The sequence below is a fragment of the Lolium perenne genome, chromosome 3 (assembly GCF_019359855.2).
Source record: "Lolium perenne isolate Kyuss_39 chromosome 3, Kyuss_2.0, whole genome shotgun sequence".
NCBI lineage: Eukaryota > Viridiplantae > Streptophyta > Magnoliopsida > Poales > Poaceae > Lolium > Lolium perenne.
In genome coordinates this window covers 76,126,043-76,147,165 of record NC_067246.2, presented here as the reverse complement: position 1 = coordinate 76,147,165, position 21,123 = coordinate 76,126,043, and the positions used below count along the sequence as shown (strand labels likewise).

Genomic DNA, 21,123 nt, shown 5'->3' with positions numbered 1-21,123 from the left:
AAATATAGTTACATGAAACTAGGAGCAGTACATTTCTTTTCAATATGATGAACGAGCAGCTGATCCAAGTTTATACTCTCAGGGGTACTGTATAACCTAAGTTTCTGCAATGTAATTTCTTCTAAAACCTTTATGAGTTACATGGGTCTATAAATAGTTATACAAAGAACAAATACTCTTCTTCTGCAAAAAGAACATTTGGGTTCAAAAGACCACAAATGTTACACACACACCCCACCAACCACTAGAATGGATATCATCATCATGAACTCAAGCAGAAAACATGGACCTTAAAAAGGAACTAGCATGATACATTTGGCATAATAAACGATCAAAATGCTTGGCGTGATTCACATTACCAACTGACATCCTTGCGGAAAAAGATATCCGGCATGGTAAATTGCTGCACATGGCAGAAGTCTTTATTAAGAGGTGTACAGAACTACAGATACAAATACAACAAAAGGATACTACCATAGACGTGGCTTCCCTCCTCCAAACAACAGCCCTCACATGCATCCACGATCACTAACTCGGCAACAGAACCGTTGCAGGGAAAGAGGCTGAGCCGTTGTTTGAAGCTGGGCTCAAACTGAGAATGGAGGCAATAACATTGTAAATCTCGACATTCTCAAAGGAAGGGACCGTTTTACCCCGCTCAAAACGAGGTCCGTGCGCGACAAACATGGTCCTCATTGAGAAGAAGGCATTGTCATACCCGTGCGCCCCTCCACACTCCTTTGCGTTTGATCGCTTCTTCTCCAACTTATAACCTTCATCTACCAGTCCAATGATTGGCGGTATCCTATAACTCTCCGAGTAATGCAGGCGAGAAGGCAAATCCTCCTTCAAGTAAACCTTGAGATATTCCCCATTCTCCACCTTCCCTGACGCTAGCCCTTCATTCATCTTGGCCACGACCTCAGCCGGCGACACGCCTTCCGGTGGCTTGATTGCCAGCAACGGCGTCGTCGATAGAACCCAGTCACTCTCCACCTGAACCCACGGAGCTAAATCCTCGAGAATCACCAGCTTCTGGTCACAGGTCCCAACCATCCCATGATCCCCGACCCATATAATGTTGACATCCTCAAACACACCCCTAGCTTCCAAACCAGCGATGAGTCTCCCCATCATCTCATCCATGTGCTCCACCGCATCAGTGAGGACTGGGTCGTCAGGACCAACCTGGTGCCCCTGGTGATCTGGATCCTCGAAGTAGAGCGTGAGGAACTGCGGCATTTCGTCGGCGGGGAGATCGAAGTAAGCAAGGACGGCGTCAACCCTGTCCTCGAACGGCACAGATTCGTTGTAGCGGCGGCAGTACTTGTCGGGGCAGTCCCAGGCGCCCTTGTGGACCTCGGAGCCGGGCCAGAAGAAGGTGGAGGCGAGGACGCCCTGGTCGGCGGCGGTGGCCCAGAGCGGCTCCCCGAGCCACCAGTGGGGCTCGTGGGAGCCCATGTTGAACTCGTCCCCGGAGACGGGGTCGGGGAAGAAGTTGTTGATGATGCCGTGCGAGGAGGGGTAGAGGCCGGTGACGATGGAGTAGTGGTTGGGGAAGGTGAGCGTGGGGAAGACGGGGATGAGGCCCTCGGCGGCGGAGGTGCCGTTGGCGATGAGGCGGCGGAGGTGCGGGTTGGCGGCCTTGTGCTGGTACCCGAAGCGGAAGCCGTCGGTGGATACCAGGAGGACCACCGGCTTCGGGAGCTTGGAGAGCGGCCGCGCGGCGGAGAGGGGGGGATGGGGGGACGCGGCGGAGTAGGGCGGGCGGAGGAGGAGGAGGTAGGATGTGGAGACGGCGAGTGCGGCTGTGAGGAAGAGGAGGAGGCGGGAGGAGGCGGCGGCGGGCTGGGGCGCGGGGGCGGGGGCGGAGGGGGAGTGGGAGCGGGCGAGGAGGGCGGCGGTGGGGAGCGGCATCTCGCCGGAGGCCGGAGCTGCCATTGCAAGTTGCTTGGGAGCTCCAGGTGACTTTGGGGGCTTTGGGGGATGGGGGCTTTGGGGTGGGGGGAAATCGTTGGGATCTGATTCTGCTGTCGCCACGACGTGCGTTCCGTAGATGCAGATCTGTTCATTTAATGGCCTGTTTCTGTATATGGGCTGTGGTTTTGTGCGGACAACAACAGCCCATGGAGGCCCGTTTTTCTTGTCTGACATACACCTGTATCCTTCACATCTCCACTACTATTAAGGGTTAATTGGATTCATGCCATTGCAACTTTCACAGGTTGGAAAAATGCCATTATAAAAACCAGATTTGGGAATATGCCACTCTTACTTCTTCATACCTCTATCTATGCCATTTTAGTTATTATACAAAACCATATACGGGCAGTTATACTTTCATAGTACATTATACTCATGTACGGACGCGTATAAAAGAATGAAGAAAAAAAAGTGACGACCAATGCCTCGTTGACTCGGTAGCTTGAATCGCATCTAGAAAACGATGTGCGAGGTCTCGGTCTCGCCGCATGAACCCAGCGCGCCGGCCTGCCTCGCCGCCGGCCAACCCCACCTCCCTCCAGCTCCCCTGAGTCACGCGCCTCTCACTAGGGTGCCGGCCGGGTGCCCCGCTGCTCTCCAGCCCGTCGGCCTGATGCCCGCCTCCGTTGCGAGTTCCAGCCGCCTCTTTTGCCAGGAAGCGCGCGCGGGACTCCTTCCGCGCCGCCGTGCGCGTCCGGCCCGGATCCCCCGCCAAGCCTGAGTATCTCAGGCTGCAGACCCGGTTTCCGCCGCCGATGCACCGTCCCGCGCGCCTCCGATTTCCTCTCATCGATTTGGTCCCCCACCGTCGGCGGACAGGTCCCATGCTATCGTCGCCCTGCTTTAAGAACGCAGCAGGATGGCTTGCTATTGCTTCCTCGCGGGGGACGCCGGCCACGCCCCCAGCATCAACCTGCTTGCCTCCTGCTCCTCTGACGGAGCCGGCGGCCGGCCACAAGTACGCATGGCCGCCGCTTGGTCCTAGGATCGCTGCGATCCTCTGCAAACCACCCAACAGCGAGTCGCCGACGCTCGTGCCAGCACTACCGAAAGACCAAAGTGCTGCCGAAAGTTGGACATGTGGGTAGTATGGTAAATATTGTAGTACACACCCAAATACATGTATATTTTGAAAAGTTATTCTCTTAAGTGCAGGAAATGGCATAGATAGAAGTATGGTAAAGTTGGAGTGGCATATCTCCAAGTCTAACTTTTGTAATGGCATTTCTCCAAACTGTGAAAGTTGCAATGGCATGAATCCAATTAACCCTACTATTAAACAAGCAAACTTGATCTTTCTTACGTACACCCAGCTAATCGTGCATGAATTAACCATAACCGTCGGATCGTTTGGACTTTGTACAACTAACGTCACAGATGTAGCCAATTAAAACTAATTGTGCATCCAGCGATTACCGCGGCGGAGCGCACCCCAGCAGACGAAAACTTCCTTCCGCCAAACATCCACGCCCACCAGCAGAAAAAAAAAGAACCTAAATTACCGGTGGATTGACTGATCGCTCTAGGAAAAAAAGCAACTAGCTGAATTAACGGTGGAGTATTATTGCTCTCAGGATCGCCTACTCTAAATCGCTCCAGAAAAAAAAAGCAAGAATCTGAATTACTCTCACGATCACCTACTCCAAAGCAATACTACGATTGATCTCACGATCACCTACTCCAAAGCGCCGGTGACTGATTGCCCGTCGGCGCCATTCTCGACCGCCGCCTCCAGGCCGCCCGCCGCCTCCAGGCCGATACGATCTTTCCTGCCTGCCTGCCGCCCAGCCTGTCATACGCCGTCCTAAACCATGCGCTGCCAGGACTGCCATGCGCCGTAACTGACCCACGCGCCACCTAGCCTGTACGCAAGTCGAAGTGACAATCGCCCTGAAGACCGCGACCTGCAGCAGCCGACCTCGACCTTCATACGAGGTATGATATTCTGGTTCTTCAATCAATCAGAAATGTATGATGACCTCGACCTTCATATCCTAGACATCTCTTTCCGTGAAGTACGTGTCAACATACATGATTCTGAAATGTAGATGCATAAACATAATGAGTTCTTATGAATTCAAGTTGGGCCTATTGTTGGTGCTTTGTAGCTACATCATAATGCATTAAAATTCCAGCCAAATGTAAATCACACTGTCATGGGTTATTCTTATACCTGTTTGGCAAGTTTTCTGGTGGACGTCAAAATAAGTGAGAGTACTGAGCCTCCTGCAATGATCCAAACTTCTCTTTTTTCCTTCAATAAGAAAAATATGCTGCAATTTAGTGACAGAACGAGCAACTATCTTGCCACCTGCCAGGACATGTCCCTCCGGCACCTATAACATCAAGTAATAGTGTAAAAACAAATAACAGGATACGAAAAGATGGCATCAAGTTGCCACTAGAAGTTATTACTAACAAATAACAGCAGAATCATAAAAATACTTTTCATATGGCAATACAGTGCCCTAGCAGTTAACATATCTCAATCTTTGCCTTCATGAGCCCCTGCAGGAATAAAGTTATTCATATGGCTTCTAACTCTCCCAACGGGCCACGGACCCCGTTCCAGGATATAAGCAACAACCACTCCTTTGGTAAATATAATATCAACAAACAATAGCTCATGATCCCTAACGGTGCTTAAATTCTCAGCTATGTCATGTATCTATGCAGACCCTAAAGAAATAAAGAGGCAGAGGGACAGAGAACGGTATGCACTAAATAGAGATGACATCCTAAGTAGACAGAGGCGGTCCCGTGAAAATAAAAAGGCTTCTGCCGCCCTGCAGAATGACAGAACTATTGTACCTCATGCACCCTTGGCAATGTCCCAAGGTAATGAGGACCAGCTACCAGCTAATGGCTCAACAAAATAATGCCTATCAAATTCGTGTGGATATTGTTTACATCATAACCGTGCCATCTGTGTCAATATATGCAGACCCAAAGGAAAGAAAGAGACAAAGGGCTAGAGAGCGGTACTCACAAAATAGAGAAGAGATTAACAAGAAAAGGCGTGAAGCCTACCAACAGAAAAAAACTATTGCTGCCGACAACAGTGGAACACATACACCTACTGATGTATCCCTTGGTAATAGATGATCAACTTCCGCATTAAGTATCACATTACTATTTCCATGCTAATTTTTTTGTGCATATGTGCAGACCCTAATGAGACCCATAACCATAATATAAATGACTTCCTCGATTGCAATAACACATTCTCACATACACCAGCTACCGGACAATCAGCGGTCACCCAACTGCAAAACATGCCTCTTGCAGATGGTGATGTAACAAATTCATTGCATTTACATGGAGACATCCTCGAAGACAAGGAGAATGTTTACAACGACGATGAGTCAAATTGGTTGCGCAGGAATGATGCTTACCAGAGACAACAATTTTCAGGACGAATGAGAGTTGCTGTTATTTCATCTGGTCATAACACGCAAACAGGTTCCAGCATCATAGTAGATAATATACAAGGTAATATGTTAACTTGAGTTTTATATATATGTTTGTTTGGTGACATAATTTGGTGGTCCTTTTGCTCATTCAGACTTCGAGGCTTTTGTTGGCTCGAATATTCTTCAACTAGGTGGATGTGGGACCAATTATGATCCATCTAGCACGCCTATCAACATTACTTCTTCATGTCAAGTGCTCGGGTCTACAAATCATGTACAAGCACCTGCATGTATTAATACTGGTATTTATTTGCATGTCATGCCGCTATGTTCTTACCTTCCAACCAGTTGCTACGTCAGACTCATTGATCTTATGATTTTAATAGTGGGCAACGACCAGACAGATGATGCTTATGGACTATTTGAGCCTGATGTTCAACAAACAATTTTAAATGGTACATATATTCCCTAAATTTATCAATATTTTTTTACATTGACGTTCACCATCATATATTGCCTACTAGAGTGCTTGGGTGCATCGCAACATGGCAAAAGAATTGTTCTACCACGTACATTTCCTGGTGGTGACCGCGACATGCAACGCAGGTTCCTGGATGCAATGGCAATAGTTCAGCGGTGGGGTAAACCCGACTATTTTATCACAATGACTTGCAATCCCTATTGGCAGGAGATAACTGAGAAATTGGAGCCTGGACAGCTGCCACAAGACCGTCCGGACTTGGTGGCAAGAGTATACAAAGCTAAACAGCGAGATATGATGGACTTACTAACTAAGGGTAAGCATTTTGGAGAAGTCGCAGCTTATGTCCATGTGACAGAGTTTCGGAAACGAGGTCTACCGCATGAGCATATACTTCTAATCATGAAAGCAAAAAACAAGTTAGCGACCCCAGATGACTATGATCGGGTGATATCTGCAGAGATACCTGACAAAGAGAAACACCCTGTTCTACATGATCTGGTCGTCAAGCACATGTTGCACGGTCCTTGTGGTGAGCTGAAGAAAAGTTGTCCTTGCATGATTGACGGACAATGCAGGTTCCATTATCCGAGAGATTTTTGCAATGCCACACAACAAGGGAAAGACTCATATCCCATCTATAAAAGGAGGGACGATGGGCGTGTAGTCAGGATCAGAGGTGCAGATTTGGATAATAGATGGGTGGTTCCTTACAACCCCAGCCTACTTATGCGATACAACTGCCACATTAATGTTGAAGCATGCTCGAGCATCAAGGCAGTCAAATACTTGTTCAAATACATCTACAAAGGGCATGATCGGGCTTCCTTTGCATTCGAGCAGGATATCATCAATGATGGTGGAATCATCAATGAAATTCGACAATACAGGGATGCACGCTATGTATCTCCTCCAGAGGCTATTTACAGGATTTTCGGTTTTAAAATGTTTGGTGTCAGTCCATCTGTGCTGCAGCTCCAACTTCATTTGGAAAACATGCATACAGTTGCATTTAAAGCTTATGAAAATCTAGAAGATGTTGTCGCTCGACCAAACTCTTCCAAATCCATGCTAACCGAGTATTTTGAAATGAACCGAAAGTTTCCGGGGGCACGGAAATGGTTGTACAGAGAGTTTCCAGAACATTATAGATGGATTGCCGGAAATAAAAAGTGGCAGAACAGAAAAAATAGGAGATCGCAAATTGGTAGACTTGTGTATGCACACCCTGCTGAAGGAGAGAGATACTATTTGCGTGTGCTCCTAAGTCATGTCCGAGGTGCAACATCATTTGATGATTTAAAAACAGTAAATGGCAAGTTATGTGGTTCCTTCAGGGAGGCATGTGAGCACTTAGGCCTCATTGACCACGACAGGACCCTTGATGATTGCATGACAGAAGCCGCCACATTTCAGATGCCTTGTGCCCTAAGACGGTTGTTTGCGACTATACTGATATTTTGTGAGGCAACAGAAATCCGAAAGATGTGGGACAAACATCTAGCTTCAATGTCAGAGGATTACCGTCGTGATCAATCCAATGAGGTAGAACTTGAGCAGATGGTCCTTAGAGATATCAGGGATATGTTGCAATCCATGGGAAAGGATATTACAACCTATGGACTTCCGGATCTGGTTGAGATCAATGGTTCCTATGACACTGAGTATAGAGAGGTTATAGAGGAGAGGCAAGTCACCGCGGACAAAGAACATTTGGATTTATTTAGCAGTTTGAATAGTGAGCAGCTCGCTGGTTTCAATGACATAATGGATCATGTGGTCAACCAAAAAAGCCAGATATTCTTTGTTGATGGTCCAGGAGGCACTGGGAAGACGTACTTGTACAAGGCATTGCTTGCAAAGGTGCGTTCCATGGGACTAATAGCAATTGCAACTGCTACATCCGGTATAGCTGCATCGATAATGCCTGGAGGCCGGACTGCGCATTCCAGGTTCAAAATTCCAATCAAACTTACTGACAATAGCATGTGTAGTTTCACAAAGCAGAGTGGCACGGCAGAGTTGCTTAAACAGGCATCCTTGATAATCTGGGATGAAGTTGCTATGACAAAACGTCAAGCCGTCGAGACGCTTGATAGATCATTACAGGATATAATGGAATGTCCCTTGCCGTTTGGGGGAAAGGTTGTTGTCTTTGGTGGGGATTTCAGGCAGGTCCTTCCCGTTGTGACACGTGGGACAAGAGCACAGATAACGGACTCTACACTTCTCAGATCCTATCTGTGGGAGAAGACCCGAAAGATACGCCTCACGCGCAATATGCGGGCACAGGATGATCCTTGGTTTTCCGAATACCTCCTAAGGATCGGCAATGGAACAGAAGAGACTATTGGCAACGACTATGTGCGTCTCCCTGATGAAATTGTGATTGGCTATACCGAGAATAAAAAAGCTATTAACAGGCTCATCGAAGATGTCTTCCCTGCGCTGCATGCCAATGCTAGATCAAGAGAGTACATGAGTGCACGTGCAATTCTTTCGACCAAGAACGAGCATGTGGATGATCTAAATGACAAGATGATCTCCAGGTTTCCAGGCGAAGAAAAGTTATACCATAGCTTCGACTCTATCGAAGATGACTTGCAGAATAATTACACAATTGATTTTTTGAACTCGGTCACACCAAATGGATTGCCACCGCATGTTTTGAGATTAAAGGTCAACTGCCCTGTCATTCTACTCCGGAACCTTGACCCTCATAATGGCCTATGCAATGGAACACGACTTATGATCAGAGCCTTCCAGGATAATGCAATCGACGCGGAGATAGTTGGTGGTCAGCATGCTGGAAAGAGGGTGTTCATACCTAGGATCCCTATGTCGCCTTCGGAGGACATCTCACTTCCCTTCAAACTCAAGAGAAAACAGTTTCCCATCCGTCTAAGTTTTGCGATGACAATTAACAAGGCACAGGGTCAGACCATACCACACGTCGGTATTTACCTTCCCGAACCTGTATTCTCACATGGCCAACTATATGTTGCACTGTCAAGGGGAGTGTCAAGAAAGACGACACGGATTTTGGCCAAGCCCAACAATTAAGTTGATAAATCTGGGAAAAGCACCAAAAACATTGTCTATCGAGATGTTTTAGAGGAGTGAAGAAGGTGCGTTAGGTTTATTTGCATCTATGTTGTTGTATCTACATAACTATATCTGCTGCTAACCATGTTTCTTGTTCATTTACAGCTTTTGTTCAGACCAAACTATATATAAGCATGAAAGAGGACGGACCTCGATGCTGGATATAAACGAGTCAGTGATTTGTACAAGTCACCAGATCTGTATCTATAAGGATGTGTTCGGTTCCAGAATGGCAAGGAACGGGATGGAACCGTCCCGTGCCTAGCTCCCATCCTGGCGTTCGGTTCCAGAATTCTGAGGAATGGGATGGAACCAACTCGTTCCCCGAAAGAGCATATTCCCGGAATATGCCGTCCCAATCCGTCCGGCCGAATCGGCCGGACCGCGCGGAACGAGCTCAATCAGCTGCTAATCGTTTTCTCTCCAGCGCGGAACGAGCGGCGGCCAGCCTAGCCCGGCGCGGCGCTGTGCGCGGCGGCGGCGGGGAGCGGCGGCGCGGCCGAGGGAGCGCGGCGGCCGTGGAGCGCGCGGCGGGGCCAGCCAGCGCGGCGGCCAGCCGTGAGCGCGGCGGCGGGGAGCGCGCGGCCGGGGAGCGCGGCGGCGGGGCCAGCCACGCGCGGCGGCCAGCCGAGCGCGGCGGCGGGGCCAGCCGTGGAGGCGGCGGCCAGCCAAAGACGGCGGCGGCCGGGAGCGCGCGGCGGGGCCAGCCGCCGCGGCGGCCAGGGAGCGCGGCGGCGGGGCCAGCCAGGCAGGCGACGCGGATGGAGGCCCTGCTCTCCCATCTATTAGGCAGTATTAGGCATAATTTAGGTTAATTAAAATTTTAGATTAAATTAGGGTCTAATTAATAGAGTATTTAGACTAATTAGGTTCCTTGCCATTCCAGTGCAACCGAACACAAGTATGAAGTGGAATGGAATGGAGTGGAATGGAATGGAATGGAATGGTTCCATTCCATTCCACTTCATCCTAAAACCGAACACATCCTAATACCCCCACTCTGTAATAAAGCATGGGATGCTTTGCTATTCAGTGACTATACAGTGTTTCTTTTTGCATTTTATCAACAATAAAGGTCATTTTCAGGAAGTTCTTGTCCAATTTTACATTCAGAGCACGGTGCTTAACAGTTTTGGTGCCGCTGATGATAAACATAAAGCATGTGTGATTGTTATTTGTCATTTCTATGTTTATGCGGAATCTCTCAGAACTTGGTATTGTGTCTTATCTTATTTATCACCTACTTGCAAAGTCACTATTTTTTTAAGCTTGCCACATCCATGGCTACAATTACGCCACTCTGTAATAAAATAAAGCATGGGATGGCTCAACTATGTTTTCAATATGCCTTCTTCGCTTTGCTATTCAGAGCTGAATGTATTACACGATGGTTTTTAAACAACTACATATTCACGTTATTATTGTCCATTTGGCAGTATTTCCATTTTATGTTTGAAATGTTTGAACAGATCCATGAATCGAAGCTGAATTCAGGGTAACTTTTCATGTTCAGCAATATGGTACAAGGCAAACAGTTTTCAGGTAGTAGTAGTAGTAGTAGTCAACCTCCAGCCGCAACAAGTAATTCACCAAGCTAGCGATTGAGGAATTCAAGCAAGCACATACCTTCTTTATCATTCTTGCTGTAGGATGCCATATTTGGGGCTTCAATCGCATGTATTGGATCCGAGGCTTGTTTTCTTTTGTTATCCACATCTTACTTCCTTAGAACATGGCTGTATGAAACCATGACCCACTTACATGAGTACTGACTCTTTGTAGCAGCCCAGACAATAATGACTCATTATATAAACCTGAATTTTAGACATTTAAATGACACAATCAGCATCTTTCACAACAGAACAATACCGGCATACTTTAGATTTCTAGACACAGCACAATGCCTTCTCTTTTGGCACTGACATTCAAAGTTACCCATGCTTCTGTAGTAGGTTTCTTTTCATGTTTTAGTGTCACTGAACATTGCTGCAACCCTCCAATTGCAAAAAAGGGTGCTTCAAACCGTGACTAACATCTCAAGTGGAATTTCAATACCGAAATAGAGCTAGAAATCTGAATTCTATATAAAATCACCTAACTTGCTAGAACTGCAAAACAATAAAATCACCTACCCTTTAGAATAATGCGTTCACGCCATGTTAGATGGCTCATAGTACAACTTCCTGCAACCAAAATACGAACTTAAAAAGTGCTGACTGTCACACACACTGGAACCTGGAAAAGATGAAATAATCAATTTACCCATGGAAGAAACCAGCAAGTTTGCTGTTCGGGTTGAGAGCTTTCAATCTGCACCAAATTTCTGTTCTAAGAATCACTGGGAGGGGCGTCAACCATCCATTACCGGAGGATCGCGACACCACCAAACTTCCAGAGCACAAGTCCCAAGCTGGACTTGCACACACATACAACCAGGCATCACACAAGGCTGTGTGCATGTGTAACAACACACACACCAGAGTGAGTCACCACAAGCTGCAAGTGGTGCTGTCGACCAACAAGAGCAAGCCAGACACATATAAAACTTGCCATAGTAAACCCTAGATCATTTGATCGACAGCAGCTTCACAGAGTAAGTCACAAGGACAGCCAAGAACACAAGAACAGCTTGAACAGCCACTGTTGTTCAACACATTTCCACCACCACAGCACATAACCAAGAGGCATCAAGCTCACCAGGAGGAGCAGGGCAAGTAAATCAACCACAAGAACCACACAGAAGCAAACCTCTACACCAACATCAAATTCTAGGAGCTGGAGTGAGGTATACCAAGCATCATGGACAAACCAGATGGTTTTGTTCATATATAAGCATATGCATCACACACAGAAGCAAGAAGGGTATGAAACCCTGGATGTATCATCATTTGGTTACTAAACCAATTGGTGCCAGCAAGTACAACCAAGGCTAGAAGGAAATCAAACCAGGGAACAATGGTTGTGACAACACAGTGTCACAACCAGAGAAATCCAGCATGGATTTACTCCTATGTAGCCATCCAGATTCACAAAGCACCTATTAGTCTAGCTAAACCATCAGATTGATAGGCAACATGTGCCTATCTTGTTTATCAACATCAAAGCTACTGGAAATTCACCAAGTGACTAGCCAGTGAGCATCTATCCATCACAGAAAGCCAACAAATAGGGGAGCTACCCTAGGGCAGCATATAACCACTGCCAGGGTCACCTCAAACCCTAGAACAGCCAAATCACCAAGCCAAATACAAATATCATCACCCTGATTGGGTTCAAAGAATTGCTAGGGTTCCCAACCACTGTTGGCATCCATCTAGCCAAGCCAATCAATTGTGATGATCATCACTGTATCATAGTTCACATCAATTATCCACTCAATCAATATAGGCAACACAGATAATTGATATTAACCAGTAAATCATGAAACAGACATTTGCTAATGATCCAGAGGATCACTGCAAGCATCAGCTGATGCTTGAGCAAGCACCAGCACTGATCTATGCCACACACATACACATAGATAGGTAACAGCAATGCACAGGCAACAGATAAGCAAACCAATTACCAGCTGTTGATGATCACATGATCATCAGAGCTTGCTAGAGCATGCTAGAGCATCACTAAGCAACAGAGCATGGACCAGATAATTAATTGGCCACAGGTAAACAACAACTGCTTCACAGATAACAAATGGATGAACTGTAATTGTATCCAGAAGCACATCAAATACATGATGTACCACTGGATCAAGCCTGACATGAATAGCACACTCATATAATTAAACCATCACCACAACCAGAGCCACTAAGCAATCAAATGGATTTAATTGTAGCAAGACAATAACCATTAAGCAGTCCCTGAGCATTACAAGATGCTCATGAGCAAGCCTATAGGAACACAATTGAGCATCTGGCGAGCTTAGTAACAATAACAGAGCCATAGAAGGGAATTTAAATAAGAAATGGATAGCACAGAAGGAAGGCAAGCTCTGGCATGGCCATGGCGACCATGATCAAGGCTAGTGAGGCAGAGCCGCATGAACAGCACAGCAGCAAAAGCATCAGCGCAGCAGCAAAGCAGCATACGCACACACAGCGAGTTAGGCGCAGCAGAGCTACCGGAGGAAGAAGAAGAGCAGGCCAGAGTGAGAGAGAGGAGGGGATCGGAAGTGGCGTACCTGGGGCGAGCAGACGACTGCCGCAGCCATGGCGGCCACGGCGGCGCGCGTCGAAAGCACGACGGCACCTGGCCAGGCCAGGCCAGGCTTCGCCTAGCGCCACAGCGCCCCGCACCACGGCGGCGAAGGCCTCGACGGCGCCATCACACCAGAGACGCCGAAGAGCACCGCAGCACAGAGAGGGCGACCGCGATGGGGAGCGGCGAAGGGAGCGGCTAGGACCAGATCGACGCCGATGATCTGGTGCGCCGTCAAGTGGCGGTGCTGATGCGCCCCATCTCGCCGGCGGCGATGGCGGGAGCGGCCGGGAAATCTCGGAGAAGACGGCGGCGACCACGGCGTCGCCAGAGCTCTAGGGTTAGGGTTCGGACACGAGCGCGAGAGAGAGAGAGAGTGAGCGGGTTGGGCCGGACCGGAGTGGGTCGGCCACACCTAACCCGTTGGGCCACCTGACAGGTGGGGCCCAAGGGTAATATAGTCTTTTCACAAATCAATAAAAACCTGAAACTTTGAAATTCAATAAGAAATTGATAAGAGCTCTAAAAAAATAATTAAAAATATGTAAATGGATCAGCATAAAATTCTCTATTTAAATAAAATACCAAACATAATTTTTGAAGACAATTAAGAATAAGTCTTATTCAGATGATTCAAATAATAATTTAAATCACTCATATTATTTTTAATAATGAAAATAAGTCCATAAATGCAATTGGACTTTAAAAACACCTTGACAATATTTCAAGGTTGTATTTACCCTAATTCAAGTATCTACAAGTTGTTCTTAGTATTAACCTCTCACATGAAGTAACAACGACATCGGAAGGGGGGAAACAAACCCTAAAACTGGAATCATGCATAACTGCTTCTTTAACCATTGCCCTTATCGGACAATGATGCTATTTTTCAGAGACAGAGGACAAGGGTCAGTCCACACCTTCCAACTGCAAAACTTTGCAGTGTTCAGGCAAGTTCATCACTTGCTCATGTCATTTGAGTATTTCTATCAAATTACTTGCAAAGTACTATGGTTATCACTATTGCATAAGAAGCAAAACCACTATTTTCATAACTATGAATATGAGTATGTGGTTGGCAATGGAACCATGGATTGTGTTGATATGGTGGAGGTTCCATTGCAAGGGTTTATATCCATCTAGGATTAAACAACAAATGTCGCCAGTGATTCTTGTGCCGTAATACCCGTGTTAACCATAAGATCCGGAGTGGGACGGAGTAGTCAAAAGTGTTTCCACCTCTCGTTCATCAACGGATGCGCTTTACCGTAGACACTTGTATCTGTTAGGGAAAGCGGTTGGCTGGGGAAGCCTTAAGTCCCCATGGCATAGTCCGTAGACACTTGTCGCTCGAAGTGCAAGCGGTTGGCTGGGGAAGCCTTAAGTCCCCACGGTATTGCGGTCTATGATGGGTTGCAGCTACCGGCGAAGGAGTTTGGTTAACGAGTCCCAAACTGTTGTCGTGGTCGGGGTCCACCCGTGAGTGGGAATAATGGGACCGGCGAGGACCCAGGGTCGGGGCATGCAACAAAGGGTGGGTGTTCGAGGTAGCGGAGGAACATGATTGGCTAGACCTTATACCGGGCCTCACACCGAAGGAAGTGTGGACGGGAAAGCTGCCCGGTTGGCACCAAGGTTAAGATCTCTTATGGGTAAAGCAACACACCTCTGCAGAGTGTAAAGAACTGTGACCTGTTACTCCCTGTTCCGGGATGAGGAACTGCGAACGCGGCCGGAAAGGAGCTCCATGAAGTTCTAGTAAACCGGTGAAGGCTGACGAACATAGCTCTTTGGAATAAAAGCAATCTCTTGAAGAAATGTTTATCAAAACTTGCATTGGTATTAGACTTTCTGGTCTAATATCGTAGTTAGAGCATTAAACACCTCTTATCTATAATGAACTTGTTGAGTACGCTCGTACTCATACCACTCTTAAATCCCATGCTTAGATTGTCTGAATCGTCTGGAGGAGGACTACGACAACAATGAAGGAGCCGAGATCATCGGCTATGAAGAACCAGACCTCTCTGGAGGTATCGAAGGCGTAGACTACCTCATCGTCTACGGATCCGGGGAGGCTTCCGGAGGAGATCAAGCCTAGTAACATCCAGTAGTAGTAGTAACCGAGCAGCCCGAACTCTTAGTATTTAGCTGCTCGAGGAAATAAATGTATAACTTAATGAGACTCTTATATTGTAAGCTAAGTTGGGTTCGCCTCGAACCCAGGAGTATTCCTCTTAGGACCCAAGAGGAGCTCCGAGACACATGTATATGATATTTGTAATAATAAATGAATGAGTTATGGACCTGCTATGTTCTGTTGTATTACTCTGAGGGATGTAATATTTGCGGAATGGTACTTCGTGAATGTTATATCAATGACTGGCATACTACAACATGCAGTGGTATGCAGGGTCGCCACAGTTGGTATCAGAGCAAAAGCTTTGACCTTAGGTTGGAACCTAGTAAATGGGACCAAACGTTAGGAGTCAAATAGGACTAGTAAAGAATTCTCTAAAAATATGGTGTATATTCAATTGAGAATACAACAATCATATCTTTTAGTGCGATAATTCTTTATTATCTCTATTATGATGCATTATTACTAATCTTATAATCTTTCTATTTCTACAGCCAACATGGCAAGTTCACGTCCCGGACGAAACGTGAAAGTGATGGATTCCACACTGAGTGAATACGAAGGAGGACTTGCAGATATTCTACGTGCCATGTTACTTGAATTTGGGTGTGATCCCCAGATCCAAGTAAAGAAATACATGTACTATGATGGTACTGTATTGGCCAAGTGTAGGGTAGGACTGCGACTTCCCGAATCATTGGGAATGAGCGTAGTAATGCCAGCAGGGGAAGCCAGAACTATCAACACAGCCTACCATATAGCTGTTATGAGAGCCATAACCGACATTCGGGAGCATAAGACGAAAGAGCTTATGGGTTCCGAATTCACCCACATTCCTCATAATCAGGAGGAAGAGGATCCCATGCTTAACCACTACAAATATGCAAAACGCAAACCTATAGCAGCTGCAAAATACATGGATAATAGCCGCAACTTTATATCATTGCCCTTTCAGTTGAACCATCATCTGACGGGAGCAATTGATACGATGCTAGAGGAGTTTACTGAACCCAAGGAGGAGATTAGGGGGAAAGAATCTATGGAGAATGTGGTGCACACACCAGTTTACTCAGCTAGTGACTACATTAGTATTGATCCACTTGAGCGTGAATCTACACCTGTTACACCTGGGAACTACTTGGGTAGTTCCTATGGGGGATATGAGGGCGGAGAGGAATCCGGAAACAATCAGCGTTCCGAGACTCCTATAGAAAATTCCACGGGTTGGCGTTGGGGATCTCGATCATCGAACTCATAGTACTTCAGTGTATTATGACGGGGAGATGAATGATGACGCCACAACCCAGAACCAGAGTTATCCTAGTAATGAAGGAGTTGATGGAGGGTATCCGACACAGGTTGAGTCGGGTACGAGTGTTGGAAACACCTATGGTGGAGCTACAGGGGAGTACACCCGATGGGTGGACTATGATGCACTTAACGATCAGTTTGTGAACACTGACTTCTCCCTAGGATCATCATCTGATTCGGATTACCAGCCGACGGGGAGACCTTATGTTCCAGGGTCTATCAGGAGGACGACACGTTCGACCGGATGGAAGCCTGGGATGTACCGGGAGTGAAGATCGACTAGAGTCCACCAAGGGAGGCGAGGCTATAATACACAAGTACCACGTGTATTATAGTATGTAATATTTGCAGAAATTTGTACATATACTTTAATAAGTGAGTTTGCATACTCACATCGACTTGAGTATTGTAATAAGACCACTTAAGTATGTATATACATGGTATATGTTTTGTATGATTTGGATTTGCTTCTTGATTTCCATTGCGTGACTAGTTCTGTGCACAAAGTTGAGCTCAGAAAACTTGCGCATGGAGTAATTATGAGTATCATCTTGTGTTGCAGAACTAGGGGGTTATGTCGGGAGCGATAGGTGAGGAGACCGAAGCGCAGCGCATGGAGCGCGAAGCAAAACAAAAGGAAGAGGCTGAGGAAGCAGCCAGAAATCAATTTCCACCACCACCACCACCCATGACGCAGCAGAATTTTGTCCAGTACATGCAATTGGTGGAGGAAAGACAACGTGTAACGTTGGAGCAGCAGAATAAATTCTTCCAAGAGTTGCTGCAGCAGAACAGGGTGGAGAGACCCGGGAATCAGGGAGTCACTTTATCAGACTTCCAGAACACTAAGCCTATATCTTTCGCTTACGCGCCCGAGCCAATGGACGCGGAAGATTGGCTTATGGACACTGAGCGAAAGCTCAATACTGTTGGTTGCAACGACCAGGAGAAGGTCCGTTATGCTACCCATCTGTTGTGTGGACCCGCCGCATCATGGTGGGATAACATAGTAGCCGTTTACCCGGCCGGAAAAGTATTCACATGGGAGGAGTTTGCAAGGAAGTTCAGGGAATCCAATGTCCCTGAAAGTATTGTGGAACTGAAGCGTCGAGAGTTTGAAAGTCTCGAGCAGAAGGACAAGGCCATCTTGACCTATGTCAGGGAATTCTCAAAACTGTCCCGGTACGCTGTTGAAGAAGTCAACACCGAGGACAAGAAAAAGAAGAGGTTCTTGAGGGGGTTAAGTCCCCAGTACAAGGTACAGCTCCGTATGATGAGAGCGACGGAGTTTCAAGAGTTGGTGGATGCTGCCATCACTCTGGAAGATGATTTCAAACAACTGCAGGAGGAGAAGAGGAAGAAGGCCAAGTTTGAGCCTAAGAGGTTTGTTAGTAACAAGCCCAATACCAGCTTGAGTTTCAAGCCTAGGTACAGCAACAACAACAACAACAACAGCAACTACTACAATAGTAGGAGGAATCAAGCTTTTCAGACTGCCAATCCAATGGTTTGTCGAAGCTGTGGACTTCCAGGGCATTTTTCTAAGGATTGCAAGAAGCCAAAGATTATATGCTTTGGTTGTCGCCAGGAGGGGCACATGCTGAAGGACTGCCCCAAGAAAAATAATGGAGGAGGTCAGTCAGGAGGAGGAGGAAATCGTGGAGGAAACACCGGAGGGAACTGGAGGAATAAGAAGCCCTTCGGCAAGCTGAACTGCACTAGTCTGGAGGAGGTGGTCAACTCCGATCAGGCGGTGATAGGTACGCTCCAGATACTCACTCATCCTGGCAAAGTACTTTTTGATACTGGTGCAACTACATCATTCATTTCTCAACAATTCATCATCAAACATGGGATTAGTTGCACTAAGTTAGATACACCCATAACCATACTTTCTGCGGGGGGAACGATAGTAGTAACCCATACCAAACAAAAACAAGTCATCATGATCAATAAGTGCGCGTTTGACGCGGACCTGTTCATTTTGCCGATGAAGGACATTGATGTCATTCTTGGTATGAACTGGTTAGAAGCTAATGGAGCATTGATCGACTGTGTGAACAAGACGGTGTCTTTGAAAAGCCCCGATGGAAGTAGAATGATCTACCAAGGCGACAAACATACACAGATTGAAGTGGAGCTACAGCGGAACAGCATGAAGGAGGTGAAGTTAGAGGATATACCTGTAGTGAATGAATTCCAGGATGTGTTTCCTGCGGAATTACCTGGTATGCCACCAGATAGGGAGATAGAATTCACTATCGACCTAATTCCAGGAACAGCTCCGATTGCTAAAGCACCATATAAAATGGGGCCTAAGGAGTTAAAAGAACTTAAGGAGCAATTGGATGACTTGGAACAGAAAGGATTTATACAAGAAAGTGTTTCACCATGGGGATCACCTGTGATCTTCGTGGATAAAAGAGATGGAGGAAGAAGGATGTGCGGAGACTACAGGAATCTGAACAACGTCACAATCAAGAACAAGTATCCACTTCCAAGAATACAAGATCTATTCGATCAAGTTAGAGGCGCGGGAGTCTTTTCCAAAATTGATCTAAGATCCGGTTATCATCAGATAAAGATCAAGAAGGAAGACGTTCCGAAAACTGCCTTTGTTTCAAGGTATGGGCATCATGAATACCTTGTAGTACCTTTTGGATTAACCAATGCCCCAGCAATTTTCATGAATCTCATGAATAAGATTTTCATGCCATATCTAGACAAGTTTGTCATCGTATTCATCGATGATATCTTGATCTATTCCAAGAGCAAGGCCGAACATGCTGAACATTTGAGGTTAGTGTTGCAAACACTAAGAGAACATCAACTATATGCCAAATTCAGCAAGTGTGAATTTTGGCTAGATCAAGTGGAATTTCTTGGTCATGTGATTAGTAAAGATGGAATAGCTGTTAACCCGAGCAAGGTAGCAACAGTTCTAGAATGGGAAGCACCCAAGACTGTCAAGGAAATCCGAGGATTCCTAGGAATGGCAGGTTATTACCGGAGATTCATTGAAGGATTCTCCAAGATAGCAGGACCTATGATGAAGCTGTTAAGAAAGAACACACCATTCGTGTGGTCAGAGGAGTGTGAGAAGAGTCTTCAAACTCTGAAAGAGAAACTCACCACAGCACCGGTGTTAGCAGTTCCTGAAGTTGGCAAGGATTACACCGTGTACTGTGACGCATCCAAGCATGGATTGGGTTGCGTACTCATGCAAGACCGGAAAGTGATATCTTATGGATCGAGGCAACTCAGACTTCATGAAGTAAACTATCCAACACATGACTTAGAATTAGCAGCAGTTGTATTTGCACTCAAAACTTGGAGACATTTTCTCTATGGAGCCAAGTGTGAGCTCTATACAGATCATAAGAGTCTCAAATATTTCTTCACTCAGAAGGAACTCAACATGAGGCAGAAAAGATGGCTTGAACTGATCAAGGATTATGATTTGACAATCAATTATACTCCAGGAAAAGCCAATGTGGTAGCAGATGCCTTAAGCAGGAAGAGCACTGGCGGAGTAGAACAAGAAATATCACCGGAGTTGAGGAAGGAAATAAGTCAAGCCCAAATACAACTTTGGGAGAAGGAAGCTCATGAAGGACTATCGGCTTTACAAGTAGCCGATGAGCTAAATGTCAACCTGAAGAATGAGATAATGATGGGTCAGCTGGACGATCCATTCATCGTGGAGGAGATGAGAAGAATAGATGAAGGAAGACCATCAGAATTTCACCGCAGAGAATCTGGATCATTATGGTTCCAGAAGAGAATTTGTGTTCCGGATATTGATGAAATCAAGGAAGTAATACTCCGGGAAGCCCATCAAACACCATACTCCATTCATCCGGGTAGTACAAAGATGTACATGGATCTAAAGGAATTATTCTGGTGGAATAATATGAAGAGAGAGATAGCACAATACGTGGCGGAATGCCATACCTGCCAGAGAGTGAAGGCTGAACACCAGAGTCCGGCAGGAAAGTTACAACCTTTACCTATTCCAGAATGGAAATGGGAGGAGATAGGGATGGATTTCATCACCGGACTACCCATGACTAATAAAAAGAAGGACATGATATGGGTAATCGTGGACCGGTTGACGAAGAGTGCACACTTCTTAGCGGTAAATCAACAGGACAAAGGAGAGAAACTCATCGATCTTTACATCAAAGAGATCGTGAGTAAGCATGGAGTGCCCAAGAAGATCGTGTCGGATCGAGGATCCGTGTTCACGTCAGCATTTTGGAAGCAACTACACGAAGCTTTAGGATCCAAGTTGGACTTTAGTACCGCTTATCATCCTCAGACAGGTGGACAAACAGAAAGAACTAACCAGATCTTAGAGGATATGCTTAGGGCTTGTGCCCTAGACTTCGGAGGATCATGGGAGGAGCACTTGCCACTAGCAGAGTTTTCATACAATAATAGCTATCAAAGCAGCATCAACATGGCACCGTTTGAAGCTCTGTATGGAAGAAAGT

General features: G+C 46.3%; 1 protein-coding gene and 1 long non-coding RNA gene across 2 annotated transcripts; both read right to left on the bottom strand.

The window, feature by feature from the left end:
• Nucleotides 1-324: 324 nt before the first annotated feature.
• On the bottom strand, nt 325-1,979 carry LOC127341466 (uncharacterized). Its single transcript, XM_051367321.1, has one exon. It carries the CDS (start codon nt 1,939-1,941, stop codon nt 529-531), a length of 1,413 nt encoding a protein of 470 aa, XP_051223281.1. The 5' UTR covers nt 1,942-1,979; the 3' UTR covers nt 325-528.
• A 1,279-nt stretch (nt 1,980-3,258) lies between these two features.
• Nucleotides 3,259-11,375, bottom strand: LOC127341467 (uncharacterized). Its single transcript, XR_007875554.2, has 5 exons — nt 11,245-11,375; nt 11,115-11,165; nt 10,609-10,796; nt 4,157-4,319; nt 3,259-4,020 (listed from the first exon to the last, which is right to left on the bottom strand). It is a non-coding gene; the product is annotated as an uncharacterized lncRNA (long non-coding RNA).
• Between the last annotated feature and the right edge of the window lie 9,748 nt (nt 11,376-21,123).

Coding starts and splice junctions, on each gene's coding strand:
- LOC127341466 (XM_051367321.1), bottom strand. CDS start 1,941: ATGGCAGCTCCGGCCTCCGGCGAGATGCCGCTCCCCACCGCCGCCCTC.